General features: G+C 39.5%; 8 protein-coding genes across 9 annotated transcripts; 4 read left to right on the top strand and 4 right to left on the bottom strand.

The window, feature by feature from the left end:
- Nucleotides 1-10: 10 nt before the first annotated feature.
- Nucleotides 11-3,253, bottom strand: LOC128260680 (uncharacterized). The gene is made up of 2 exons (XM_052993864.1): nucleotides 2,252-3,253; nucleotides 11-1,038 (listed from the first exon to the last, which is right to left on the bottom strand). Exons 1-2 carry the CDS (start codon nucleotides 2,989-2,991, stop codon nucleotides 183-185), a joined length of 1,596 nt encoding a protein of 531 aa, XP_052849824.1. The 5' UTR covers nucleotides 2,992-3,253; the 3' UTR covers nucleotides 11-182.
- A 391-nt stretch (nucleotides 3,254-3,644) lies between these two features.
- LOC128260687 (thioredoxin-1) lies at nucleotides 3,645-4,497 on the bottom strand. Its single transcript, XM_052993873.1, has one exon. It carries the CDS (start codon nucleotides 4,383-4,385, stop codon nucleotides 4,062-4,064), a length of 324 nt encoding a protein of 107 aa, XP_052849833.1. The 5' UTR covers nucleotides 4,386-4,497; the 3' UTR covers nucleotides 3,645-4,061.
- Nucleotides 4,498-5,368: 871 nt separating this feature from the next.
- LOC128260685 (thioredoxin-2) lies at nucleotides 5,369-6,442 on the top strand. The gene is made up of 2 exons (XM_052993871.1): nucleotides 5,369-5,471; nucleotides 5,559-6,442. Exons 1-2 carry the CDS (start codon nucleotides 5,405-5,407, stop codon nucleotides 6,068-6,070), a joined length of 579 nt encoding a protein of 192 aa, XP_052849831.1. The 5' UTR covers nucleotides 5,369-5,404; the 3' UTR covers nucleotides 6,071-6,442.
- A 300-nt stretch (nucleotides 6,443-6,742) lies between these two features.
- LOC128260684 (U1 small nuclear ribonucleoprotein A) lies at nucleotides 6,743-7,968 on the bottom strand. The gene is made up of 2 exons (XM_052993870.1): nucleotides 7,490-7,968; nucleotides 6,743-7,140 (listed from the first exon to the last, which is right to left on the bottom strand). The coding sequence occupies exons 1-2, from the start codon at nucleotides 7,840-7,842 to the stop codon at nucleotides 6,843-6,845; spliced, it is 651 nt and encodes a 216-aa protein (XP_052849830.1). The 5' UTR covers nucleotides 7,843-7,968; the 3' UTR covers nucleotides 6,743-6,842.
- A 553-nt stretch (nucleotides 7,969-8,521) lies between these two features.
- On the top strand, nucleotides 8,522-10,444 carry LOC128260682 (cyclin-dependent kinase 7). Its single transcript, XM_052993866.1, has 2 exons — nucleotides 8,522-8,662; nucleotides 8,730-10,444. The coding sequence occupies exons 1-2, from the start codon at nucleotides 8,597-8,599 to the stop codon at nucleotides 9,723-9,725; spliced, it is 1,062 nt and encodes a 353-aa protein (XP_052849826.1). The 5' UTR covers nucleotides 8,522-8,596; the 3' UTR covers nucleotides 9,726-10,444.
- Nucleotides 10,445-10,484: 40 nt separating this feature from the next.
- LOC128260650 (uncharacterized) lies at nucleotides 10,485-11,356 on the top strand. The gene has a single exon (XM_052993797.1). The coding sequence runs from the start codon at nucleotides 10,527-10,529 to the stop codon at nucleotides 11,232-11,234; it is 708 nt and encodes a 235-aa protein (XP_052849757.1). The 5' UTR covers nucleotides 10,485-10,526; the 3' UTR covers nucleotides 11,235-11,356.
- On the bottom strand, nucleotides 11,316-25,030 carry LOC128260683 (uncharacterized). 2 transcript variants are annotated; one of them, XM_052993868.1, is made up of 6 exons: nucleotides 24,688-25,030; nucleotides 17,596-17,682; nucleotides 16,944-17,535; nucleotides 16,266-16,416; nucleotides 11,621-11,737; nucleotides 11,316-11,554 (listed from the first exon to the last, which is right to left on the bottom strand). In XM_052993868.1, exons 2-6 carry the CDS (start codon nucleotides 17,647-17,649, stop codon nucleotides 11,437-11,439), a joined length of 1,032 nt encoding a protein of 343 aa, XP_052849828.1. In that variant the 5' UTR covers nucleotides 17,650-17,682; nucleotides 24,688-25,030; the 3' UTR covers nucleotides 11,316-11,436. The 2 variants fall into 2 exon arrangements, with proteins under 2 accessions (XP_052849828.1, XP_052849829.1); XM_052993869.1 differs by lacking the exons at nucleotides 11,316-11,554; nucleotides 11,621-11,737 and adding an exon at nucleotides 15,451-15,850.
- On the top strand, nucleotides 12,524-15,518 carry LOC128260676 (uncharacterized). The gene is made up of 2 exons (XM_052993860.1): nucleotides 12,524-12,718; nucleotides 13,133-15,518. Exons 1-2 carry the CDS (start codon nucleotides 12,532-12,534, stop codon nucleotides 15,118-15,120), a joined length of 2,175 nt encoding a protein of 724 aa, XP_052849820.1. The 5' UTR covers nucleotides 12,524-12,531; the 3' UTR covers nucleotides 15,121-15,518.
- Nucleotides 25,031-25,257: the final 227 nt, after the last annotated feature.

Here is a 25,257-nt window from a genome sequence, read left to right as displayed (position 1 = left end):
GCTAATAATATATTACTAAGACATTATTTATTTCTGAAACTAGCCAAATTATTTAGCTTAAGTGAACTTAGAATTTGAATGAACAATTTGTATATTTCAGTAAACTGATCACCGCTTTCCTTTGGGAGATTTTGCCACAGATTTCGGACTGGAACTCCTGCGATCCTTTCCTGAATATGAACCTACTGCTCCGTGGCCCCAATGAACTGGAAGGTGGACAGCAGACTCTCGCCTTGAGGAGACGAAAACGGCGACGACTGGTCCGAATCCTCCTCCTCCTCCTTTTCCCCCTCCTCCGCCTGTGTGGCAGCATTGATAAACTGGCAGGAGAACATGGGATTCGAGCCATGTGCTGGCACCATCTCCTCGCATTGACTGTTCATCGTGAGGCCGGGAATGGCCTTAAACTTGGGCATCATCAGTGAGATTTGCCGCCACTTGCTTGGGCCTGGCTGTGTTTCCTCCTCCCAGGGCACTCGTTCTGTGGGTTGATGGCTACCTATGGTGGCGGATTGGAAGCCCAGGTCCAAGCGATCCTCGGTGGCCAGCGGAGCAGTGTGCATCTCCAGATCGGAGCCGTCCTGGGATACGTCCTCCTTGAATTTCGGTGGCGTGGTTTCCGCCGTGGCCGTGCTAAAGTTCGTTGAGCTGAGCGAAAAGCGTGCCAGCCGCTGGGGCGAAGTGTCCTCATCCTCGTCTGCCTGGCGTCGTCGCCGCAGCTCGGAATTCTGGCGCCTCAGCACCAGTAGTCGCTGCGGTACGCTGTTGGCATCATCGCTGCACACATCCTCCTGGGACGACAACGGAACTAGCTTCAGCCCACTAAAACGCCGATGGTTCTCCTCCAGGGAATCCTCCTCCTCCTCCTCCAGCCTGAGTTCCACCTCCAGCCTCCTCAAGTGCTCTTCCTTCAGCTGCGACTGCGGCTCAGCCTCCTCCACCTCCTGATCCCGCCGAATGAGTTGCTGCCTTGGCGACATCTCATCCTTGTCCTCAACCGGCAGCACTTCCAGTTGGCGGTAATCCGCATACGGGTAACTGGGTGTTTGAGGAAATGCGGTTTAAAATTAAGTTAAAACTTGACATATAATTGTTGGTCAAATTGGAAGTTTATTTATATATATTTTACAATAAGCGTTTTACTAAATGCATATAAAACAATGACATGAAAGAATTTAATTTATTTAAAATGGATTGTGGTAAACTTTAAATGAACAGAACAAATGTTTGAATTTGTATCAACATAAAATAGGTTACCACACAAAATGTAACTTATGTAACTAATAATAACAAATTTTAAATTAAAAGACTTACCGGCATGTAAAGCAATACCGATATTATAATTTTTATATAAACTAATTGAAAAATATTAAACATTAAACTATTTAACGTGTCAATGAAACTATTAGATTTATAAAATATTGTTTTGCATGAATAACTAAAAAAGTTTCTAACGTATTATTACATTTATTTCTAAAACTATACAAAATGGAACTACATTTGAACATTGAAACATAATTAAAAATATAAACTAAGGGAAAGTCAATTAATAGTTAAACCAATGTAACTTTTAAAACAAATTTATTTTAAGTATGGATACCAATCTGATTGCTATCAATGCTACATAAAACTATATATGTAATCCTATATCTTAATGTAATAATCTGATATATTATCCAAATATTATATGAAATATACAGTATAAAATCAAAAGGATGTTTTAGTATGATCATTACAACAAAAAAACATAAAATTTGGAAAATATGAACGTCGCATAATCTTAATCTTAATCTATAAAACCTAAAGAATGCTTAAGGTGGAAATAATATATTAACTTTTGAAAATTGAATGTAAACTAAATAAACATAAAAATAAATTATTTCTTTTTTTTTTTATATATTTATTTAAATGAATGTATAACTTGGATTACTTTAGAAAAATGTAAGAACATAAAAATCTGCAAAATTTTAAAAAATTATAAAATCAAAAGGACATATAATTTGGATTATAACTAAAAAAAAATATAATTTAAAGTTAATTTAAAGGTTGCCCACAAACAAAGTAAAAATAAATATATATATAACTTGGATTACTAACAAAAATATAAACTTTAGAAAATGTAAGAGTGTCATAATCCTCAAAATTTTAAAATATTAATTTTAAAATGAAAATACTTAGAAAGAACCATCAACTTTATAAAATGTAATATGAATGTAAGGGCTATAAAAATATATTGTTCAGCCTGTGATACCTTATTTCCCGCCTTGGTGTCTGTCGGGGAATGGGATCGGGTTGCAGATTGGGTTGCAGATTGGGTTGCAGATTGGGTTGCAGCTGTGGCCGATTCCCACCGCAGAGGCGTCGCTGGCGAACCAGGAGCAATCGCTGCAGATTCTGTCGCGACTGTTCGTTGCCGTAGGTGATTCGCTTGGTGGCCCGCTCCCGGCGATTAAGGGCATCTTTCCGGGCATCGGCCACCGCCTGCATTTTGGCCGAAAGCCGGAGCTCAGTCCTCTGGAATTCAGCGGCTCCGGTCGCGAATATTTGCGCGTTCCTTCGCGACATCTCCATTCCCAGTTCGCGTGCTCTGGCCAAAGCCCTCACCCGCTGCTCATGAGCCCTTTGCTCCGGCGTGGCATTGGTCAATCTGAGTAGATTCCTCCGTTGTGGATGGCGTCCACCAGCCGGAGAAATGGATGGACCAACGCGGATTCTGTTGAGATGGGGGGCTGGAGTATCTGGGGCAATACAAGTACCAGCACCAGAACCAGCACCAGAACCAACACCAGCACCAGATCCTCCCTCCTTGATCTCCTCAATGTCGCGGAAAAGCCGCTTCAAACGCACCTGCCGCATCTTCAGATCGATGGTGCGATCGTTGAACTCCTGGATTCGCTCGTACTCCTCCGCCAATCTCTGCAACTGTCCATTCCTCTTGCTGTTGTTGAACATCCGCCGGAAATACGGTGTCGATTTGATCTGATACGACATGGTCTAGCTCTACTATATGTATATGTAGCTCGAATCTCTGCGTTGATCACTCGGCTTTTGGCCTATTTATGTTTATGGTCTGTATTTTGGCAGTTTCCAAAAAGCACTGGGCAATTTTGCAGATTCCAAAAGGTTTTTTTTGTGAGTCTGTTTGGCTAACGAAAGTAATTTTTTCATGTGCGTGACTTTAAGTTTTATTTGCGAATGCCAGGGGAAAAGCGTAAAACCAATGACGTTTCCACCCGCCGCTTACTAATCACTATCATTCGGAAATAATACCCCTTGAAATGTAAAAAAAACCTGGATTGCTGCGATTTGGATTTTTAGATTCTTTCTACAATTGTAAAAAAAAAAACTATTGTTATGTTTTAAAAATTAAACCCAGAGAATTTAAGTACAAAAGAAGACCATTAAGATTTCTCAACTGTAAATTATGTAGAAAATGATTATGTAAGTTTTATAAAAGCTGCACAAACAAGTTATATAGGTAATATTACCTATTTGGAGTTTCGTAATTAGGTTTTTTTTTTTATGTTATGTTTTTTATGTTATGTTACACAATAAGTGATTAGGGCTTGCTGAAAATCAAGAACTTAGAATATTTATAAGCTGGAATAAGAAGCCTTAACCCAAGAAAAAATAAATGGCGAGTTAATTTTAGTCAGAGTGGTTACAATTTATTGATCGAATTGCTAAGTGCCTAACCTTAAAGCTATTATTGATTGTCCAAAAGGCATTTCGAGTGGAGTTTAAAACAGAATACAATTCTCAGACCTAAGAGGTTATGTCGCAGACACGCCTCCACGCCCTAAAGCATACATATACATACATCAAGATTGAGGTTAGGTTTTTTTTTTCTTTGCTGGCTTAACACTTTTTCTTTATAGTAATCTTATTTCTATGACCACACGCGCATCTCCTACTCCCACATCGCTTACGAGCTAAACAATGATACATGAAAATAGTTAAGACGAATACAAAAAGAACACATTTTTGTGGGGGAACATGGGTTAAAATCTAGTTGAGAGCCTGCTCCGAGTAATGATTGTTCACTGCTTGTTCAATGTTTTCTATGTTTTTACCAACTTGGCCATCATGTCGGTGAGCTTATGGTCATCGGCGCCAGAAAAAGATGCCAAACGGCGATTGTTCTTGATGAAAACGAAGGTGGGCATGCTGCGCACCTTGTAGCGCTCCGTCAACTCCTCAAACTTGTCCACATCGATCTTGAGAACCACGGCCTTGGTCGAGTACTTCCTGGCCAGCGATTTCACCGTACTTTCCATATCCTTGCAGGGGCCGCACCAATTGGCGTAGAAATCCAGGACAATCAGTTTGTCACTGGCCGCCTCGATCCTCTTGTGGTAATCGGTCATGGTGCGAATGGCTGCCATTATTGCGGATGATGGATGGTTCGGTTTGAAAGGTGTTGAAATTCCAATTTAAGATCTATGCGGACAAAGTGTCGATCCTTCGAATTTGATTTTTGCACTGGAGGCGTGGTCGGCTCCACAGCCGTTTTTATAGGCCCCAATTCCCGTTTTGGAGACTGGAATTCCCGCCAATTTTTCGCTGAATTCGCGATTTTGCCGCCTCTCTTTAGGTAAAGACAAAATGGCCGACTGTGTTGAGAATAAAATGGCCGCCGTGGCAGAGCTGCCAGACGGTGGCAAAAGCGCTCAAGCATCGGGCAAACTTATTCACCACTGAAAAACTATCGCAGCTTTGGAATATATTTTAATTATTATTATTTTATTAAATAATAGCTATAATTTGCTCTTCTATTTTTTACTTGATTGAACGGCGTTTTTTGGGCTATAAATAAAAAAAGCTTTTTCATGCTTATTTGCAATTACAAACCCAAAATAATAAAAACATTAATTAAGACTTATATTTGATTTAAAATCCACTTTTAGAAAATATAGCTAATTATGATAACGTGTAAAAAAATAGCAGACAACAAAATCAATATTCAATAATATTAAATATATCATATTTTGCCATTAAAAAGGTGTAATTATTTCCAAAATCTAAGCAAAATCAACTTTGCAAAATATTTTTTTAGCTTTTTAAACTGGCTTTATTTTGTATTAGTAAATGTTTATAAAAACTTAAAAATTCTTGGTGTTAATATATAAACATCATCGACCCAATGGTAAAAAATTTGAAGATTGCTGCTGTCATCCCCGCGAGATCCATATACAAAATGAAATGTATATTCATTTAAAACAGCTAGAGTTTAATAAATTTTTAAAATTCATTTCATTTAATTTAAATCAAGTGTCCTTTATGGTCTCGTAAAAACCGCTAAAGCGGAATTTGGACGCTGAAGCAGAAAAGCCGCCGAAGTGGTCACACTAACTCACCATGGCTGACATTTAAATTATATTTTTCGATCCAAGCAGGCTTTTTTATGTGCCAGATTTCATTTTGCCTTAACTTTGTGAAGTCAGTCTATCATTTCGGCCGCCCAATTCGATGTGAGCAGACGTTTTGCTCCGCAAATTTGAATTAGAAAATTAGAAAAACTTTTCAAATAATTTGTAAAAACGCTTTTTATTTTCTAGTTAAAATCATGGTGTATCTGGTAAGGAATAAGCAAGATCTCGACAAGCAGCTGGCTTTGGCCAAGGACAAGCTGGTGGTGATCGATTTCTATGCCAACTGGTGTGGACCTTGCAAAAATATAGCCCCCAAATTGGAGGAATTGGCGCAGCAATATTCGGACCGTGCGGTGGTGCTCAAGGTGGACGTAGATGACAACGAGGAGATTTCGGGGGACTACAATGTGACCGGCATGCCAACGTTTGTGTTCATCAAATGCGGCGAAGTCCTGGAGCTTTTCGTCGGCGGAAATCCTGACAAGCTGGTCAAATCCATGGAGAAATATGTTAGCGATGTGGATTCCACGGAGCAGCGCCGCACATCCAGTCACCTGGAATCCGAGGAAATGTGCAGCGCCGCCCCAAGTGCCTCATCCAGTGACACTGTCAACGCAGAGGTCATGTGCGATCTATCGGAACACGATCAAGAGGCCACGGAGGCCATGGAGGCCATGGAGGCCATGGTAGATCAGTAACACCCGGGTCTATAACACTCAAGATACCTCCAAGCTCTAATGAAAGTCTTGAAACCGCACCAAAGACAAAGACAATTTCAAATGTTTCAGGATTAAGCTATACAGCCTTAACACTAAACTCATCAAAACAGTATTACAAGACTCAATACACCACAAGACGGTGATGCTATCTCGAAATCGAAATACTCTATATGCTATCTCAACCAAAAATCGCTGGATACAAAGGAATACTCTATATGCTATATTTCAACCACATGACTTTGGATGCTTGCAATTTTGAAACCAACATATTGTGCGCGCTAGCTCAGCATTTAAAACAAATATGAACAATCGATTTCGGTTCAATAAAACATACACAATTGTTGGCGAACACTTAAACAAGCCTACAAATTATTTATTAATTCTAATTGTATACCTATAAACATTGAACTTGATTTTAATTTTTAAAATGAAAATAGTTGCATGTTTTAAGACTTAACAAAATTAAAAGACTTCTCACTATATGCATGCCTCAATATATATACATATATATTTAAAGTCTGCCTTAAAGCATTCACAAATCTGAAGAGGATGGGTATAGTTTCATACCTGGACTTCATAAAAAAGTATTTAAATACTACACTAAGATTTCTATACCTCTTCATGTTCCCCTTGTTTAAAACGCAAAATTCCATAGGTATATATTGATTTATTCTCTACTTTAAATTAAGAATTGGAGTTGCTTGAACAGCCAGCGAGCGACCTTTACACTTGGTCTGTGTATGCGGCGCGCTCACTTCTTGGCGAAGGTGATCTTCATGGCGTGCGTCGGCGTAATTCTGAAGCCCTGGAGCGCCTCCTTGGCGGCATTACTTTGCAGCTCCGTGGTAAACTCCACGAAGGCGATGTCGTGACGATTCGGCACGAGACGCACCTCCTTGAAGCCAGGGAACTGGTTGAACAGCATGGACAGCATCATCTCGTTAGTCTCCTCGGGCAGATTGGTGAGGAAGAGGATCTGGTTGGGTGGCTGCTCCGTCTGTGTGTTCGGGTTCGAGTTCTCCGCGCTGCTCGGCTTCTTTTTCTTGTCCCTGAGTGGCAGAAAATTATATATGTGAAGTTTAGTGAAGTTGATTACACATATTTTTGTAATTGATGAAGTATTAAGTCATATTTCACTTAAGTTATAATCAAGTTCCCCAAAATGGAGGAACATGGTTAGGCACTAAACCCGCTGAAGTATTAAGGAACACACTAAATGAACAGCCGGATATTTGAATGACACTTGGATGTGATCTAAAAACAAATCATAGGATCTGATGGTGCAGGTAAGATAGTAAGCAGTAGGATTGCCGTATAAATTGGTACATGCAGGGCGAAAAGTCAGTGGAAGACAGTGACAGGGCACTAAGATCCAGGACTTGAAAGCATTATACTCACTTCTTTTCCTCGACACCTGGCGCCGGTTTCGGTGGCTTAATCTTCTTGGGTCGCTCCTTGAAGGTTCCCTTCAGCTTGGCCACAATATCCGAATCCGATTTCGAGTAGGCTATCTGCATGGGCTTGTCGTAGAAGGGGAATCCCTGCATGGTGCGCAGGGCATTCGAGGCGCTCCCGATTTCCTTGAAGATTACAAATGCTTGGCCGCGCATCTTCAGGGTTTTCAGTGCCACAATGTCCAGTATTTGGCCAAACTGCGAGAAAATCGCGTATAGCGACTTTTTCAGCTCCTCCTTCTTTATCTTTTCGTTCAGGTTGTTGATATAGATCGTCTGGTTGGGTCGCACGTCCATCCTGTCGGCCTTTTATTCAATTAACTCAACAAGAAACAAGTAAATTTTCTTGTGGATAAAAAAAATGCCCCTTTCGGTGTGACGGTGTTGAAAAGTGCCCAAACGGTCAACGCGTTGTCGCCTTGCACCGGCGTTATCGATAGCCGCCCAGTGTTGTAATGTGGCAGTGGAAATTAGCTAAAAAGTAGCTAGATGTTTACATCGTACATTAAATAAATATAAATAGATTTTAATCTTCAAAAAACAAAATTTCCAGTTATTATCAATATTCTGAAATGATGTTTAATTGATTACAATAACCTTGTATTAAAGATGATGATATATTAAAATTAAAATTACAACAAAAAAATTAGTTCCTATATATTACTCTTTTTACCAACACCTACTTTGAAGAAACCTTTTTGCTTATTATAATTTTGTTTGTATAGTTTTATATATCACAAATGTTTTGTAGTGATTGACTTCTCTTAAATAACTGTTAAAAACTGTGTGAACTAAATAAAAGAACAAGCATTTCGAATTATATTTTAAAAGATTTTGTTAGCATAAACAATATTTTTAATAGGTATCGTTAAGATTAAATTTCTTTTGTAAAAAAAAGCTAAGATTTTCTGGCTTGAAAGCCGACACTCTACTTGCGATAACACATTTTATTGCGATAACACATGCCGGCGTCTATCGGCCAAATTGAATTGTTTTGATTTGGCCTCGCGGCATTTCTTTGTTTTTTGTGTTATTTTTGAGGGACCCTAAGATGCTGCCCAACGCCAACGACAAGAAGGATCGCTACGCCAAGTTGTCCTTCCTTGGTGAGGGTCAGGTGAGTCCTGCGTAGTGACAGACCAAATAAACCCAACTTACGTGGGCTTTTCCACTTTCCCGACCAGTTTGCCATTGTTTATAAGGCCCGGGACACGGTGACGAGTCAAATTGTGGCCGTGAAGAAGATCAAGAAGGGTTCCCGCGAAGATGCACGCGATGGGATCAACAGGACGGCTCTGCGGGAGATTAAGATTCTGCAGGAGCTGCAGCACGAGAATGTCATCGGTTTGGTGGATGTCTTCGGGCAGCTGTCCAACGTCTCGCTCGTTTTCGATTTCATGGACACCGACCTGGAGGTGATCATCAAGGATACCAAGATTATCCTGACCCAGGCGAACATAAAGGCCTATGCCATAATGACTTTAAAGGGCCTGGAGTACCTGCACCTGAATTGGATACTCCATCGCGATCTGAAGCCCAATAATTTGCTGGTCAACAGCGATGGAGTGCTGAAGATCGGTGATTTCGGTCTGGCCAAATCGTTTGGCTCGCCGAATCGCATTTACACCCACCACGTGGTCACCCGGTGGTATCGTTCGCCGGAATTGCTCTTTGGAGCCCGGCAGTATGGCACTGGAGTGGATATGTGGGCGGTGGGCTGCATCCTGGCGGAGTTGATGTTGCGGGTGCCCTTCATGCCGGGCGATTCGGATCTGGATCAGTTGACCAGAATCTTTGCCACACTGGGAACACCGTCGGATGCGGAATGGCCGCATTTGGGCAAGCTGCACGATTACCTGCAGTTCAGGAACTTTCCGGGCACTCCACTGGAGAACATCTTCACCGCCGCTGGCAATGATTTGATCCACCTGATGCGCCGGCTGTTCGCCATGAATCCCCTGAGGCGCGTGTCCTGCCGGGAGGCCCTGAGCATGCCGTACTTTGGCAATAAGCCCGCACCCACGGTGGGCCCCAAACTGCCCATGCCCTCGGCCATTTTGGCCGCCAAGGAGGGCGCCAATCCGCAGGCCGGCGAGGAGAAGCCGGCGCTCAAGCGAAAGCTGGTGGAGACCACGGTGAGGGGCAATGGATTGGCCCAGAAGAAGCGACTGCAGTTCTAGCATACACTTAAGGTATCAATAATTTGTAAGAGCGTCAAGGAATGCATTGCAGTCCGGAAACAAATTAGTCGCCACAAATGTTATCTTGTATATTTAATATTTCTAATTGATTTTCATTGTTGAATGAAGCAATTCTTAGAGTTTGTAATACAAATTTGTTCACATCAAATTCCTGCTTTCATATGTTAATTCCTAGCGGAAATTAATTAAAGGAGGCACGATAACTACGTTCATTGTTCAAAAAATGTATTGCAACCTTCGAACAAATCAGTTCCCATAAATTTTCTTAAATATTTATAAATGAATTTCTCCCCAATATTTGCGTTGTTATAAAACTTTCCCTAATTTAACTTGAATTTTTTTTTATTATTCAGCAAAAGAGGAGGAAATCTCTATATGAGTAAATTAAGACTATGCTTAATATGAGAATGATTTATTAAAGATGCGATGCAAGGCGAAGTAAAATGGGTTGTTCTTCACAAGAAATGTGCATACTATTAAAAGAATTCTGTAAATAATCATATTCGCTTCAAAAAAAACACACGTAACTGATTGAAGTTAAAAATCTCCAGATGTTAGGAGAAACCTCCGAGATGTTAATGTGAACTTTATGTTTAAACAATTAGAATCCCTTTATAAAATGAGATCTAATAAATTTCACAGACTGGGAACTCATTGATTTTCCTAGCATCTGATTTCCAGTCGTCATTCGAAGCGCAGCCGAATCTCAAAATTTTGTTGTTCTTTCTTGTTTCTATAACGCAAGTCTTCCCGCTTAAGAATCCCGATTTAAAGGCGACCATGTCGAAGCACCAGCATTTGATGGCCAGGGACCAACTGGCGGCCATTGCGAAGGAAGAGGCGCGTCGCAAACGCGCCGAGATGCGTTGGAGTTATGGGAACAAGTTCTCCAGCATAAATCTGAACAAGATGCGCCAGAAGAAGGAGAGTGCCAGTGGCGATTTGGCTATGACCAAAGCATCGGCAGTGGATACCCCCCTGGAAGTGGAGGCCGCGCCGCCCAAGGATACGGACATGGCATTGCGACGGATTGCCTCGAGCTTTGCCCATGTCAGGGATTCGGTGAGCGGCAATTTTGACGCTTTGCCGCCGGAGGAGAGTGAGGAAGATGCTGGCGAGGAGCGTGCTGAGGTCCTTATTTGCAGTCAGGCGATGCCGATGCCGATGCCGATGGCCTTACCGTCTGACCACTCCTCGACGGCAGTCGAACCAGTGGCAATGCCTGACGAGCCCCTAGAGGATGTGCTTTCCCAGCAGTACGGTTCCTTGAAGTTACCCGTAATAGTGCCGGAGCCGTTGCAGCTCGAGTCCCGGGCCACCGAACGTTGGCAACAGCTGGGCAGTACGGTATCCGCTTTGTTCCGGGCACGACGGTATATCGACAGTCCGGAGACCCCGGTGGCACAGACCCGACGCCTGCGGGAGCAGCGCGAGCTCCTCGAGGCCTTTACCCGGCCCTTTCTGTTCGAGGCTCACAAGCGGGACTAGCTAGAGCCCCTTCCCGCCCTCATTTGAATTCGAAACCCCCTGTTAAGCCAGCCCAAGCCATTGAAATTCGAGCAGAGTAGCTCCTGTGTTGTAAATCAAATTCAATTCATTTCGCAGATTGATGTATCTTTGTGTAATCCTCCTGGGGGGCAATGGGTGGGCAGCACAGCTGTAGTTCGTAGTCCGGAATCCATGGGCCGGACTAGTAACAGCGGCATCTGTCGCGCGGACACTCCGATTCGTAGTTGAGGCACTTATCCATGCAGTAGGTATCGGCTCCTTCCTGGCCAGCCAACTCGCCAATGGCCACGCATTCCTGACTAAAGTGTGGTATAATAATTGGTAGGGTTTCTATATCTCCAATTTTGGCTTAAGCATATACTTACGGACAGTGACAGGCCTCCTCGGGACAATTGGGCGGGTAACGCAGGCAATTGATCTCGCACCAGTTGTCAATGCCGGGCAAACTTCGGAAGGCCGGGGCACCCAGGCACTTCTGGTCACTAAAAGTACAAATAATTACCCAATAACAAAGGCTTCAGATCAGGGGGAATAGGCTAAAATAAATTATGGCTCTTATAATCGTACTCTTACCTTCCGATCAAAAGATATGTCTAACAAATTAAGTCCCAAATAAAGTATCTGTTTAAGTATTAAAAACGTCGTCTTACCTTCCGATCAAAAGATATTTCTAACAATAGGTAGGTATTTAAACTAAAATTAGAAATACATACTTATTCATATAAAAGGAAAAACTTTTTTTCTGAGCAGATGTATAACTGTTACATGTCATATAATAAGATACTATATAATACTACCCATTAATCAGTACCCCAGTATGCATTCTTAGCTCAAAACAATTCTTAGCCCTTTGGATATGATTTTAATCTTTCAATGGCCCTTATTTATGTTTATTTTTGTTTACATATTCGATGGCACTAAGGATTCCTCAAAGGCGGTAATGGAGTGGGGTACCCCAAAACCCCATCTGTTGTACATTATAAATTGAAAAAGTTAGATCAAATTGTTCCAAATGGAACCACACGTATGCTAGTTTACGGTTTGCGACAAATCAAAACTGAACCTAATTCAACCGTCGTTTTCAAATCACAGTAGCTCTTACTTTGACACTTAAACTGACAGTCTGTTTTATTCCAGCATGGACATCATCTGAGCTCCTGTCTTTACGTTGTTTATTTCATCAGTCAGCTAATACAGTTACTCAAGGCATATCATATCACATTAAATCACATCACAACATTTCGGGCCAACAGTATCCAAAGGTCGACGCCGCGAGATGAATATGAATCGCAACCGCCTCAACCAGATGCGGCAATTGGATCGGGGTAACGAGGGCCTCCAGCAGGTCATACAAATGCAGGCGACTGCCGGAGGAACCCAGGCACAATCTTCGGCAGGTCAAACAGTGCGGCGCAAGACGACCTACACCCGGACTGAGTTACTGTCCCGCGGCCTGTCCACCGGTGAGTAAAGCTTAGGGATTACCCATAAAACTGAAGTCCCTAGAGATTTTAAAAATAATATATGGAGTCTGAATGCAATAACGCCTGTGAACGGTAGGGACTGAGGGTATACAATCAGACAACATCTTTTAAAATGAAAAAATATAAAAAGCAAAAAAAATCGTTTTCCTGAGTAAACATAAAAACAATATTTTTATCCAGTCTTTACTTAAGAATTTCTTTTAATTTTGTAATAATTAAAGTAACAATGCAATAAAGTCTGCTAGGGGTTATTACACTTTTAAAGACTTTTTTTAGTGCATGCACCCAAAAATACTACTTTCACTTTACTTTAAGTGATTTCAAATCTCTAGAGATTTCTGTTTAAACCCTTATGATACAATGTTTATATCCACAAATATCTTCTTATTTCAGTTCAAAAGTCCACGCCCTCAAACCAAATGTCACCAAGACCACGCTACCCACAGCCACCGAAGGATATCTTTCCGACCACTCCCTTGGGTCAAAGTACCAATGTAACCAATTTAAATAGCCCTCCACGAAGGCAACGAAGTTTTCTGCCACGGGTGGCCAGATTGCCGGCCAAGTCGGATAAATCGCCAACTAAGATACCGAATCGCTTGAGTCGGGAGACTGAAGGTAAACTAGAGCAGTCGCAAATTCCCATATGCAGTCAGAAAACTCCACATTTGGTGAATACACCACATGGCAGTGACAGCAGTAGTCCGGCTCGAAGGACCATTAGGGCCAATGAAGTTGTGGAAGAGGAATTCCTTAGTGGCAGTAGTAGCGCCTCGGAACGTTGCAAGATCAAGTTGGCCAAGGCCATACGCTTACCAGATGACCAGAACAAGAGTTTCGTCTATTTGTGTAAGCCGGTGAAGAAGGTCAAGGAGTTACTCACTGCCCGAAGATTACGCAATAGCTGCGACCTTTTAGATCAGACGAAAGGGGAGGATTTTGCCTTGGAGAAGGAGTCCGTGAAGCTGCCGATAGCTGTTTACGAGGATGCTTTGCTCAGCAAAGGTGATGGCGAAGGATTTACTCTCTCACCCCTCGAGGGATTGGCCCAGTCATCGAGTAGCACCAGTCAGTTGGACACTCCCACCATTGAGGCCGTGCACCAACGCCATCAGCAGTTGGAGGCCAGGACGTCGTTGAGCAGTCAGGACCGTCTGAGGGCCCAATTGCGGGAGGTGCGCCAAAGGCAGCGACATTTGCGCCAACTGGAGCAGGATCAGCGGTACAAGGAGCAGCGGCAGCTGGAATTGGATCAGGTTTGCCAGAATCTACCCACTTTGCAGCATGAGATCCGCATGCTTCAACAACTGGGTGAGAAGTTGGAGGCCACACTGCGATTGTCCAATATACCCAAGCCCCTGACACCCAAGCACTCCTCCACCGTGTTCTATACCCCTCGTTCGAGTCCCTATATGCCGGATGAACTGCCCATCACCAAATTGGGTTGCCTTCGGTTGGAACAGATTCTCGTGGTACAGCTCAAGGCCAGAATCACGGCCACCGCTTACAGGTTTGGTTTATTGCAGGAGTTCCGCATAGAGACGAAGACCCTGAATGAACTAAAGAAGGCAGATGACCTGCAATGTTTCTATTTACCAGCTCCCAGGGAGGAATCACCTTTGGCCAGCTTGAAAGAAACCGAAACCGAAGCCGATGCCGAAACCGATCCTCTTCAGTGCACTAATTTCCGAAAGCTAAGGGAGAACCCAAATGTCCTGCTGCAGCAACTAAGACATCTAAATGCGGGATCGGGGAGACCCTTCAATATACTCGATCAGGACACCATGTTCTTCAATAGTCTGGCCTTTGCCGAGTCGAAAACATTGGGTGCCCACGTACGGGAGGAACTGGAAATGGCCACGCGAGAGTCGGGAGGCGGCGGTGGGGGAACCATTGCCAATTATGGCGGAGCCATCGCCTATTCACGCCTCTCGGTGCGGGATCGCCCATTTCTGGAACGGCCATCTCCGGATCGGGGGGATCAACTGCAGCCGAGACTACCTCGAAGTCATAGCCAAGTTCACAGCACCACGCAAACGGAACTTGAGTCGCCCAGACCAAAAACGATATACTTCCCCGAACCGGTAACGGAAATCAGTTCACCCGATTATACACCGTTTCCCAGTCCCAGGCTCACAAAGCGAAAGAAAGTGAAAGGGCTGAAGATAAAGGCATGCAGGCAGGAGACCAGGGAACCTGATCCCAAACCGAAAAAGACCAGGATGGTCGTACGTCGTGTGGCGCCCGAATCGCCAATTCAAAGTCGCATAGAGCCCAAGGTGCGGATGCAGTTGCTCAAAACCGTGCTTGTGGGAACGGTCCAGGTTGCTGTTATTCTAGTTCTCATCATGGCCTTTTCCTATCCGGATGTGAGCTGCTGAATTGCCGAAAAAATTTAAGATCACAAACACATGCCCACCAAAAAAAAAAAAACCTACGCTACTCAAAATTGTTCAAACTGTGCGATAGTTGTAAGACTTCGGACACAAAACAGAAAATAGCTAATCCAGATAAAGGCTACAAAAGCAAATCAAAAGCAAAGCAGAAGGAGCAGAAAATGCCGAACCAATCAATAGAAACCCTCATAACCGATTCGTCTTTCGAGTTCACACTTGGATTTTCCAATTTATTGTTTTCTTACTGGGCCCAAAATGAGGCCAATGTTAATAAAATTTCATGTGCAATGCGAATCGTTTATGCCCCAGCACCATAACCGATTCGATTCCGTATCAGTAAAGCAATGCGGTTAAGCAAAACAATATAAATGATTTATATCGGTTTTATGTTTATTTAAGCATTTATTTATATACAGCAGTGTTTATGTGTATGCGTGTGTGTGTACCATAACCGTTTAAAGACTTAAAAACGTATGTAGTCGAAAAATTTACCTTTACCCGTATCGTTATGAAAAACTTTGGCCCGATTTTCAGGCGGGAATCCAGCCGGATGACTTTTAATTTTTGGTGACAGTTTCAACTAGGCTAAAAAAACGTTTTTGAAGCTGTTTTCGAGCGAGTAGCGGGTAAGCGGTTTTAAGCGGGTATCGGGTAAGCTGTTTAGCGGGTAAGCGGTTAAGCCTTGCCTCGTTTGCGCGCATGCCGCGTGGCATTTCTAAAAACCAAAGCAAGTGTTAAAATTGTGCTCGCTAATCTCTCTTTACAAAAAAACTTATTTCGTTAGAGAAAGTACATTGAAATCGTTAAATTAAAGCGCAAGCGGTAATGAAGTATCGGGAAAAGTATAGTTTTTGAAACGGTGAGTATATACATACATAGAGAATTAAAGAATAACAACAGAAGAATCTAATAAGTGTGCAAGAACTAAAGATAGGAATGAAAAAATCTGAGAGAAATGAAGGGTAAACGCCAAAGAGATTAGTAAAATAACACCTAAAAGACGAAAATAAAGTATGTGTGTAAAATAGAAAGTTAAAGAAAATCTAAGATAAGCCCACGTTACCGAATTGGAATTATGCAACTAAAGAAAAAGATAGTACTCCGATTTCCAGATTTAACGCCCTACTTACCGCACAATAAGTGGAAAGATATTGTTGTCTTCCGGTGCCCGATAATCCCGATAATATAGCAGATATGGTGACTTGTTGTTCACAAAGATCGGCGGAACACCTCCTCCAGTGTTCGAGATAATCGCTATATCCGCACAGTTACGGAATGTTTCTAGGGGTTAAAAGTGGTTTTTAGAGTTATAAATTTGCTAGAACAATGAAAATAAAATACAAAAACAATACCTAATCAAATAACTTTGTACTCGTTTCTATATTAAATAAGATACATTTATCCTTAAAACATTTTTTAAAATTAATAACTTTAACTATGAAATATTGTTTATTAATAATTTATTTATATATATAAACAAAATTCTTCAGGATAAAATAAATAATAACCTGTCAATCGAAAATTACAAAAAGTCTAGATTTTTGCTTGAATGCAATAATTTTTTTCCGTTTAAGACTCAAAGAATATACTCATAAAAAAATTCATATGGAATCAAGTAATTTTTAAGGGAATTTTTTCTTAATAATACATGTTTTCCAAGTGTAAGCTGTAAATTATATTATTCCATTAATTTCCAATAAAGTGATTTGTAAAATGTATAATAACGAAATTAAAACATTTTCCTACCAAATCGGGGTAAAATAGAATTTGAAAATTCGTCTTTAAATTCAATTGCGTGAATGCCATACCTGCCTTGCCGCATCCGACTGCCTCGGTTCCATTGGCGCAGGTGCCCCACATATTGGCGGTGTAGTAGGTCCATTGCAGGACGCACTGCGTGCAGGTGACATATGGAGGCAATCGCACCCGATATCGGAATATATCCTTCTTCTTGGCGTCGCGTGGTATGAGATATCGGTGCTCCCGACTGCCCGAAATCAGCAACGGATATCGATCGAAACACTGCTGGGTGGCCTCCTGTCGCGGATTGTTGTTCGGGCAGAGGAACATCTCGAAGCGACCATAGTGATTGGCCGTCAGTTCCACCTCCACATCGATTTCCTGACCGGCCGTATAGTATCGGGAGATGATGCCCTTGGCGTATTCCCCGCCAGCTTCGTGGGGCCGTGGGGACTTCACATGATAGGCATCGCCGCAGACACCACAACGTCCACTATTTTTCTCCCACTGAACCGCATAGCCACCGCAAAAGAGTTCGTTATCATTGTAATTTACGGGATTGGGATAGCCAAATCGCCACATGGCATTCCTCGCCGGCGGATCCATCAAACGGCCATGTCCTCGCACCAATATCACCAATTGCAGGAGTATAAATCCCAACTAAAAGGTATTAAGGTTTGAGTATACCATGGTTACCTTACCGTCCCTATAACTACTTACCACACCCACTGGTAGAACGTTCATTTTGGTGGCTGTCAAGTGTCGCATCCACATCCCCGAGTTCCCGATTCCCCGATTCCCAGATGGCTAGAAAGCAAACAGACATGGAACATGATATAGTGCCTCAGACTGAGGGCTTAAAATCGAATGCATTTTATCAACAAACGGGTTTTTGGGCTGACCAAACAGTGGAACCCACTAAATAAACACAGGTTCTTATAAACTACAAAACTTTAGCTAGTTTTATTGAATTTAGATAAGCTTAAATTAGCTTTAATCCTAAGTATTAAACATTATAGAATAACTCCAAAGCTAAAATTGTATACCAAAATTCCTAACTCTTCTTGAAAAGCTGATAAAAAATTAAAATGATCAAATGCTTTGAATATCGTTAGAAAGTCTTAATGTTTAGGTATTTTGGTTTTTTTTTGATTAATTTATCAAAGAATAATAAATAGTTATATCGGGTAATAATAATTTCTAATTTTTTTTCTTTTTGATTAAGTATAAGTATTTAAATTTTATAACCTGAAATATATGTTTTTAGACTTCAATGTTATAACTTAAATTAATAATTTTGTGAACTGGCCCCTTATGAACATTATTTATTTTATTATTTATTTTTTTATTTATTTATCTTAAATTGGCAAACCTTTTTCACCACATTTTTACCCACTGTACGCGGTATTGGTGCATTAACTGCAGACTGCAAGGACGTCCACCTGATCCGCTTTTCGACTTTATGGCCGGTGCCCTTTATAAATAAATTCATGCCCACACACACAATCTCGAAGAGACCCAGACAGACGGGGATAAATGCAAGTATATTTGCCACTTTTTGTTTAAATAACCTTTTTTTTTTGTGCCCTGCTCTCGTTCCCTTTGAGACTTATCTTTTATGTTAAACATGTTCGCTCGCTTGTCAAGGCGTTAAAAAATGAAGAAAAAAAACCTATGGATAGTGCCCCCTCCTTTTTTTAATATAGTTTTTTTTTTAAAGGTTTTTTCAATTTTGAACATTACAATTTAATGGCATCATCTAGTTTATGCGTATTCGAGGGCGGCCGAAAGGGAAATCTGCTGCATAAACGGGTTTACGGCGGGCACTTGAACTTGGTCCGGCCCCCAACAAAATCGTAATACGAAAAATACGAATGCTTTGAGCGACGATTTCTGGGCTAAAAATATATATGCAGATGATCGAGTTCGATTCTCATTAAATACAAAGAGATCACTGAAAAATACAAGTTTCAAAGATGGGTAAAATTATATAAAAAATTTAATTAATAGTTCAAAGAAATATATTTCCTAAGTAATTTATTTCCAGCGCTATGTAATTTCCTATTGTTTTATATAAAAATATATTAAACTTAATATTATTAGATATATTTTAAATGTTGTTCAATTGACTAGCAATTGACTAGCAATTTTGTAAATTTCTCCAAGTGTGCTTTTATTGATTCGCATTCTAAATGACCACAGCATTCTAGCATCTGCCTCATCAAGCCATTCTTCGATATAAATGGCTTATAAACAAATTGATTTGTCCATCGGCAAAAGACCTAAACAAGGCGAGGAGTCTTGATATATTCAGAAATATTTTAGTAAATATTTTCTTTTTGTCGTTGTTGTTTTTAGCCTTTTGGCCATTGACTCTGTATGGCAGTAAACTTGGTTATTTAACGAGCCGCAATTATAATTTTTACAGGGTGTTTCGGGGGCATAAGGAAATTGGTTGTAAATGTGATTTTATAACTCATAAATTTATTAATAATATATTGATTTTTTTTTTATTTCATTTCAATAAGCAGTTTTAAGCCGAAAATCAAAGAAAAATGAAAACAAAATTGGCGAAGAGTTAATAAAACCATACGGTGACTGGTTATTCGATGAGTAAGCCCTCGATTAGTCGTTAATGCGGTTAATTAGAAGTTGCTGTAAGAAATAAAATGGTTCCTACTTTTTCTCTTTAACCCTTTGGTTGGCAATGTATACAAATTTAAAATAATATTTTATACGCCTTCAAAAAATGTACTTATTAAACCATTAAAACCAATAATTTATAATATACAATTCATTTAAGTCAAAGAACAATGTTAGCTTAGAAATTCTTGAGCAAAACAACTAAAGTCTATTTTAAAGTGTGATTTTTGTGGGTCATTAATTAAATAAAGAAAGGTCGCTTAAAATTATTAAACGTATATTAAAGGATTTTTTTTTATATTTTTGAAAAAGTTTAAAAATTTGTATGGCTTTTTGCTCTAGATTTCAAAAAGAAACCCATTAATTTAAACATGGCAAAGAAATGTTGATTTTGACTGAAGAAATAAAATATTTAAAATATGCCAGATATGGTATGTAAAAAAACGGAAGGGCTTTCAAGGGTTAAGCCTCCTTCAGTTAACCCCTCTCCACCAGATTTCTGCCGACGATGTAATTAGGCATGAGTGCTTGATTTTTAATTGGACCGCCGAAATCAATAATGTGCCAGGTGGAAACTGCTTGGCGTTAAATGAGCGTGCTGCACGACAAAGTTAAAATCGAGGGGGGAAAAAGGCATTTACCGACTACCAAAAAGGAGTAAATGCTGAGTAAGCAAAAAAGGACGAAAAAAAATGGTAGGGAAAAATCAGAAGAAAAAAAACGTCCTTGCAATAAACCAATAACCACGACCAACAACGTTTATCATAATTGTCAGGCCATCGTCGATGGCCAAATTAAAATTTTTGAAATTTCCAGCCGGGCGACGATAAATTGAAAACCATGGCAGAAATTAAGTTGTAAATTAACCAAATTGCACAGCCCAAAAAAAAAAGGGCAGCAGCCCACCAACACTGTCTGCTGCTTGCTTGTTGTTTTATTTACGTTGCGTGTGTTTTCATTACGCAATCGAACGCAGGTCCCGACTTAAACGTTTACCCCCTTTAAAAAAAACGCAATGAAAGCACTCGAATGAAGTGCAAAAAGAGGAATGTATTTAATGTAGTACATATCACCTTATGCAATCGATGTCTTGTACTTGGCGTGACAGTGTCCAAAAAAGTCCAAGTAATAAAGTTGTCCGATGGGCAAGCTCACGAAGTGTCAAAAGTCAGACAATAAAGGAGTTATTTAAATTTAGTAAATTGATTAACTGTCTTGTGTATAAAAAAAATAGAAGAAACCCTTAAATAAACTTGAGTTGTAAATAAATGTAAAAGGAAAAAATTACAATCAGAAACGAAAACTAAGCTAAATGGCCTATTAAATAATTAAGAAGCTAAACAAGTAATACATTATTTTTGGAGATATAATTTCAAGATGAACATAAAAAAATTCTTCCATAAAATAATACAAAATTAATATTTCATTCACATAAACATCACAAAAAACAAAAACAATATCAAGTCACCAAAAATAAGCTTACATGTTTTTCATATATTATTTTTCTTCCGTTTGCCAAATTAAACAATTCGATTTTTTTGGGTTCTCTATTAATATGGCGCCGGACAAAAATGAGTAATCAAATTTATAGATAAACGAACAATTCAGAAGCCCACACAAAAGAAGAACCCGACGAATGGGCGACATAAATAAATCACAAATAATGATATCGATACGCATAATAATAACAATCATCATCATCATCATCATTATCATCAATATTTTTGTACAAGTCACGATTCTGTAAGCGGCATGACAAATTGATCATCCGGCACCCCTTTGTCCCTCGTCTTTCCCAAAAATGTGTTAAGACGCCTTTTTGGAGGTCGCCCGCAAAACATTCAACTGATTTGCAAACTGGAACTGTCGAATGTAAATCGGTTTATGAAACCTATTTGTTTTTGTTCTAGCATTTCTCCATCTTAATTGCCATCCGAAAGAACACTAATTGGTTGCGGTTGGTTTTTTGAATTGGCACAAAGAAATAAATCTATAGCGATGGGCAGACTATTTTGTATACGAAATTTGTTTACAGCGCATTTCTTGTTCTGGCTAATGGCTCCCTGATAGCTCTACTTTAAGCGTTTTAAATAAATAAAACATAAATTAGTTTAACACACCTGTAAGTGTCTGTCGAGTTGAGGGCGACGGAAACAAGTTCATACAGGGGGGAAAAAATATAGAGTTTTGCAGTGGTTTCTGGTTCAATATTATAGTGATTAACCAAAAAATACAGAAATCACTTAACGTGTAATGCTTGTTAATTTGTTTTAATTTCTTTAGAAAATTTTCAAAGTTTGTTTTTAATTGTTGTTAAATTTTATAACAGTTTCCTTTTTAATGCTAAAAGACTATTTTATATTATGGTATTTAAGTTAACCAAAAAATACAATAATCATTTAAAATGCATCGCATATAAATTTAACTTAATCCATTAATTTTCGCTCCTTTTTGATGTCTATTTATATTTGTTACCAATTTTTTTTTTACACTTTCCTTTTGTTTACTAAAAGATTGAGGTTTTTGGTTTAATATAAAAATATTTAAGCATAGTAAAAACCAAGTTTAGTCAATGCATAACTATTTTAAATGTAAAGTAATAACTTGAGAGGTTCTTTAAGGACTTCCCTACATATTTCACTCATTTATCGACATCCCAAAGCCTAATTTAATTTTCTTTTTGTGTACGACTTCACTGATAGATCGAGGTGATCACAGTTCCAAGAGTTTGGGGGTCCCATCGGGTTTATGGGGTGTCCAATTCAATGGCCCGGACTTTTCACGGATTTCAATCACGTAAGCAAACATGCAAAGCATGGAGCATCAAACATGCGTAAATTTTATAATCAAGACAGGGCTTCAATTGATCGGTGAATCGGTGATCGTTGATCGTTGATCGGACCGAATCAATGCTATATAGCAAGTCGCCGTCAAGGCAAGTAAAATGTGTCATTGTGTCAATTGGATTGTCGTTGTCCAGAAATAAACCGCAAATGAATCAAACGACTTGGCAACGATTGCCGAAAACAAATGGCCCAATTAATGGCTCAGAATCGGGCTGGTTCTCAAATGCACAAAGACCGCCCAAATAGTTAGGCAAAATATCCAGTTTGGTTTGAGGCATCGCCGAGATATTTCCGTTTTCAAAATTTCTTTTGTTTAGCGTGACGCTGGAAATTTATGGCCAAGTGACAGGCGTGAGAACAAGCGTGCCAATCTCTTTTTAAGTCCGACAGAAACAAAAATCTGGTAACTGAAACTGGCTGGCTGTGCATCCTTGCCACTTTTGGTATTTAAAAATTGTTAATCGAAAGCGAAACCGGGGGTCAGTCAACGTCGTAACGGCCCCAGCGAAGGTCAGTTTTGGAATGACAGCGAAGAAGGCTCGCAGAATGATCAGCTGATGGCTATCGAGATCACTTACGTATTCCACTGTGCAAAAATCAGATAAAAATGCTCTTATTTAGGGTACTGATATAAGAATTTGTTCAAATATCAATATCAATGATAGCTCTCATTTACGAAAACAAACCAGCATAATCATAAATAGATTTAAAAACCACAAGGGAATAATTTGCAAACTAAATATAAGAATATCTTCTACTTAACATTAAAGCTGTTTAAATAAATTACAGAGCTCACAGTGGGAAAGATACTATATTCATTTGTAAAATTTAAAAATTGTTTTGGAAAAAATAACATGAAGCTAATAGGATACAAATGTGAAAAAAAATGTACAATGTTATTTAAAAAAAATATTCTATATAAGAATATGTTTATAAAATTAATTCGATTGCAAATATTTTTCTTTCAAAAGAGGTTCCATATTTTTAGAATCGGAGTGGTTATACAAATTAATCACTTTCCTTAGCCCTAAAATTAATGAATCGTATGGTTAACTTATAGATATCTATCGAATTGCATATAAGAAAGTACAACTAATTAAAAGGCCCCCTTTTTTGGTAGAAAGTTGCAATGAAAACGAAATTGTCTTGCGCAACCATCGAAATAATTAACTTTTGCTTTCTATCGGGTGGACCCAAAACGTCGAACTCCAAAAACGGAGAGCCACCAACGTGAGGAAAATGATATTGGGCTTGTCTATATGCTATATAGGCTTGAAATACAACGAGGCGATATTTTGAGTCATTGCTCTCTTTTTGTTTTGGGTTTTTGGTTTTTGATTATTTGATTTTTGTCTTTTGGTTACTCAGAGCTCATTGAAATGCACGCATAAAACTCGGGGCCCCTCATTCCACTTTTCATAGCGGGTTCTATGGCATTAACTGCACTTGGTCCCCCCTTTTGACCACTCATCCCCATTTTGGAATGCCGATCAGGTATTTGGCCACTTTTCAGTTCATCGGCGATGGGGCATTGTGGGTTTCTCGGGATATTCGGGGCTAATTCAATTATTTGAATGACAGCAGAGCGACAAAAGGGGAAAAAGGAGCACTCGACACTCAATTGTCGAACAGGTGCAATCGGAATATCGCTGGCAAGTGTCGCTGAACTCCTAATATTTTTTCAGAGACGTTTTCTGAAACGCTTTCTGTTTACTTTTATGTGGTATTATTTTTTGTGATATAAAAACGTATTTTGTTTACTTTTATTATTATTATTGTTATGCCCTTGAATTTTAAATTCAGCGAGTCATATAACTACAGTGTCTTTTTTTATATACATATTTTTTTGTTTATTATATTATTTGAATGTGTCACTATGTGGAAATAAATATAGCTCAAATAGATTTCATTTTAAAAAATACTTTAATTTAATCTTCTTTTTTTTAATAAACGAAAAAAGCATTTTATTATTAAGCAACCATATATTTTAAAAACTCAAAGTTTAAATTTTAACAAATAACTTGAGTTAAAAACATTAATGAAATAATTAAAATTGGAAGCAAATTTATACATATTTTATTTCTGAGTTTACGATATAAAGCATAATTATTGGCTACCAATATTGTTTAAAAATTTTGCAAAATATTTTTTAACTTTATTAACTTTATTTTTATTTCTTGCTACTTCTTGAACAACTTCATTGTATTTGTATTTTTAATTAATTTATAAATAATATTTGATCAAAATCCACAGGCAAAAGCAGCCACATAAAAATGTATTTCCACTTATTGTTGACCATAAACTTGAACTTCGAGCAAATTACCTGAATATTTTCGTGTAATTTACGCTGTACTCCGCAAAATAGTTGGCACTTAAAATTGTTCACGAACACACAAAATACAAAAGAAAACTAAAAAAAAATATGCGTTGAGGTATCGGAAATGTTAATCGTTGAAGTTTTGAAATTTCTGCAAACTGGAAACAGAGATTTAAAAAATTTTCGAAAAAGTCCTGCAAGCCGGCTTGCTTGGGCGTTTTGGGCGGCGGGGGCGTGGCGTGGCGTTGCGTTACGTTGGTGTGCGTGCGTGCGTGTGTGTATGTTTTTTTTGTGTGAGTGTATTGAAGACGCGTGCTTTGCGTTTGCGCAGCGGCAACGTTCTGAGTTCGTTTGCCGCTTGACGATCGAATTTCAACGACTTTTGAGTGCGCGGTACGACGGCAGAAGGTAAGCAGCGACGCAACAGAGACGCCAGCAGAGGCAGCAACAACAAAAATAACAACAACAGCAGCAGCAACAACATAAAGACAAAAACAAATACACAAGACTTTTACGCTTCCGAGTCCCGTGTTATTATACCACACTTTTTTCAAAGGGTATTAATGGTTTTTAATT

Source organism: Drosophila gunungcola (genome assembly GCF_025200985.1).
Source record: "Drosophila gunungcola strain Sukarami chromosome X unlocalized genomic scaffold, Dgunungcola_SK_2 000036F, whole genome shotgun sequence".
Taxonomy (NCBI): domain Eukaryota; kingdom Metazoa; phylum Arthropoda; class Insecta; order Diptera; family Drosophilidae; genus Drosophila; species Drosophila gunungcola.
This window is presented reverse-complemented; position numbering and strand designations above follow the sequence as displayed.

Excerpts from the sequence above, each read along its gene's own strand:
- LOC128260683 (XM_052993868.1), bottom strand. The coding sequence starts at position 17,649 with ATGTGGATGCGACACTTGACAGCCACCAAAATGAACGTTCTACCAGTG. Across the intron at positions 16,417-16,943 it reads AGTCGGATGCGGCAAGGCAG|AAACATTCCGTAACTGTGCG; the intron begins GTATGGCATTCA and ends TTTAACCCCTAG. Across the intron at positions 11,738-16,265 it reads ATCTTTCCACTTATTGTGCG|TGACCAGAAGTGCCTGGGTG; the intron begins GTAAGTAGGGCG and ends TTGTACTTTTAG.
- LOC128260682 (XM_052993866.1), top strand. The coding sequence starts at position 8,597 with ATGCTGCCCAACGCCAACGACAAGAAGGATCGCTACGCCAAGTTGTCC. Across the intron at positions 8,663-8,729 it reads CCTTCCTTGGTGAGGGTCAG|TTTGCCATTGTTTATAAGGC; the intron begins GTGAGTCCTGCG and ends TTTCCCGACCAG.
- LOC128260687 (XM_052993873.1), bottom strand. The coding sequence starts at position 4,385 with ATGGCAGCCATTCGCACCATGACCGATTACCACAAGAGGATCGAGGCG.
- LOC128260680 (XM_052993864.1), bottom strand. The coding sequence starts at position 2,991 with ATGTCGTATCAGATCAAATCGACACCGTATTTCCGGCGGATGTTCAAC. Across the intron at positions 1,039-2,251 it reads ACACCAAGGCGGGAAATAAG|TTACCCGTATGCGGATTACC; the intron begins GTATCACAGGCT and ends TCAAACACCCAG.
- LOC128260685 (XM_052993871.1), top strand. The coding sequence starts at position 5,405 with ATGTGCCAGATTTCATTTTGCCTTAACTTTGTGAAGTCAGTCTATCAT. Across the intron at positions 5,472-5,558 it reads TTTCGGCCGCCCAATTCGAT|TTAAAATCATGGTGTATCTG; the intron begins GTGAGCAGACGT and ends TTTATTTTCTAG.
- LOC128260684 (XM_052993870.1), bottom strand. The coding sequence starts at position 7,842 with ATGGACGTGCGACCCAACCAGACGATCTATATCAACAACCTGAACGAA. Across the intron at positions 7,141-7,489 it reads CCAGGTGTCGAGGAAAAGAA|GGACAAGAAAAAGAAGCCGA; the intron begins GTGAGTATAATG and ends TCTGCCACTCAG.
- LOC128260676 (XM_052993860.1), top strand. The coding sequence starts at position 12,532 with ATGAATATGAATCGCAACCGCCTCAACCAGATGCGGCAATTGGATCGG. Across the intron at positions 12,719-13,132 it reads GTCCCGCGGCCTGTCCACCG|TTCAAAAGTCCACGCCCTCA; the intron begins GTGAGTAAAGCT and ends TTCTTATTTCAG.
- LOC128260650 (XM_052993797.1), top strand. The coding sequence starts at position 10,527 with ATGTCGAAGCACCAGCATTTGATGGCCAGGGACCAACTGGCGGCCATT.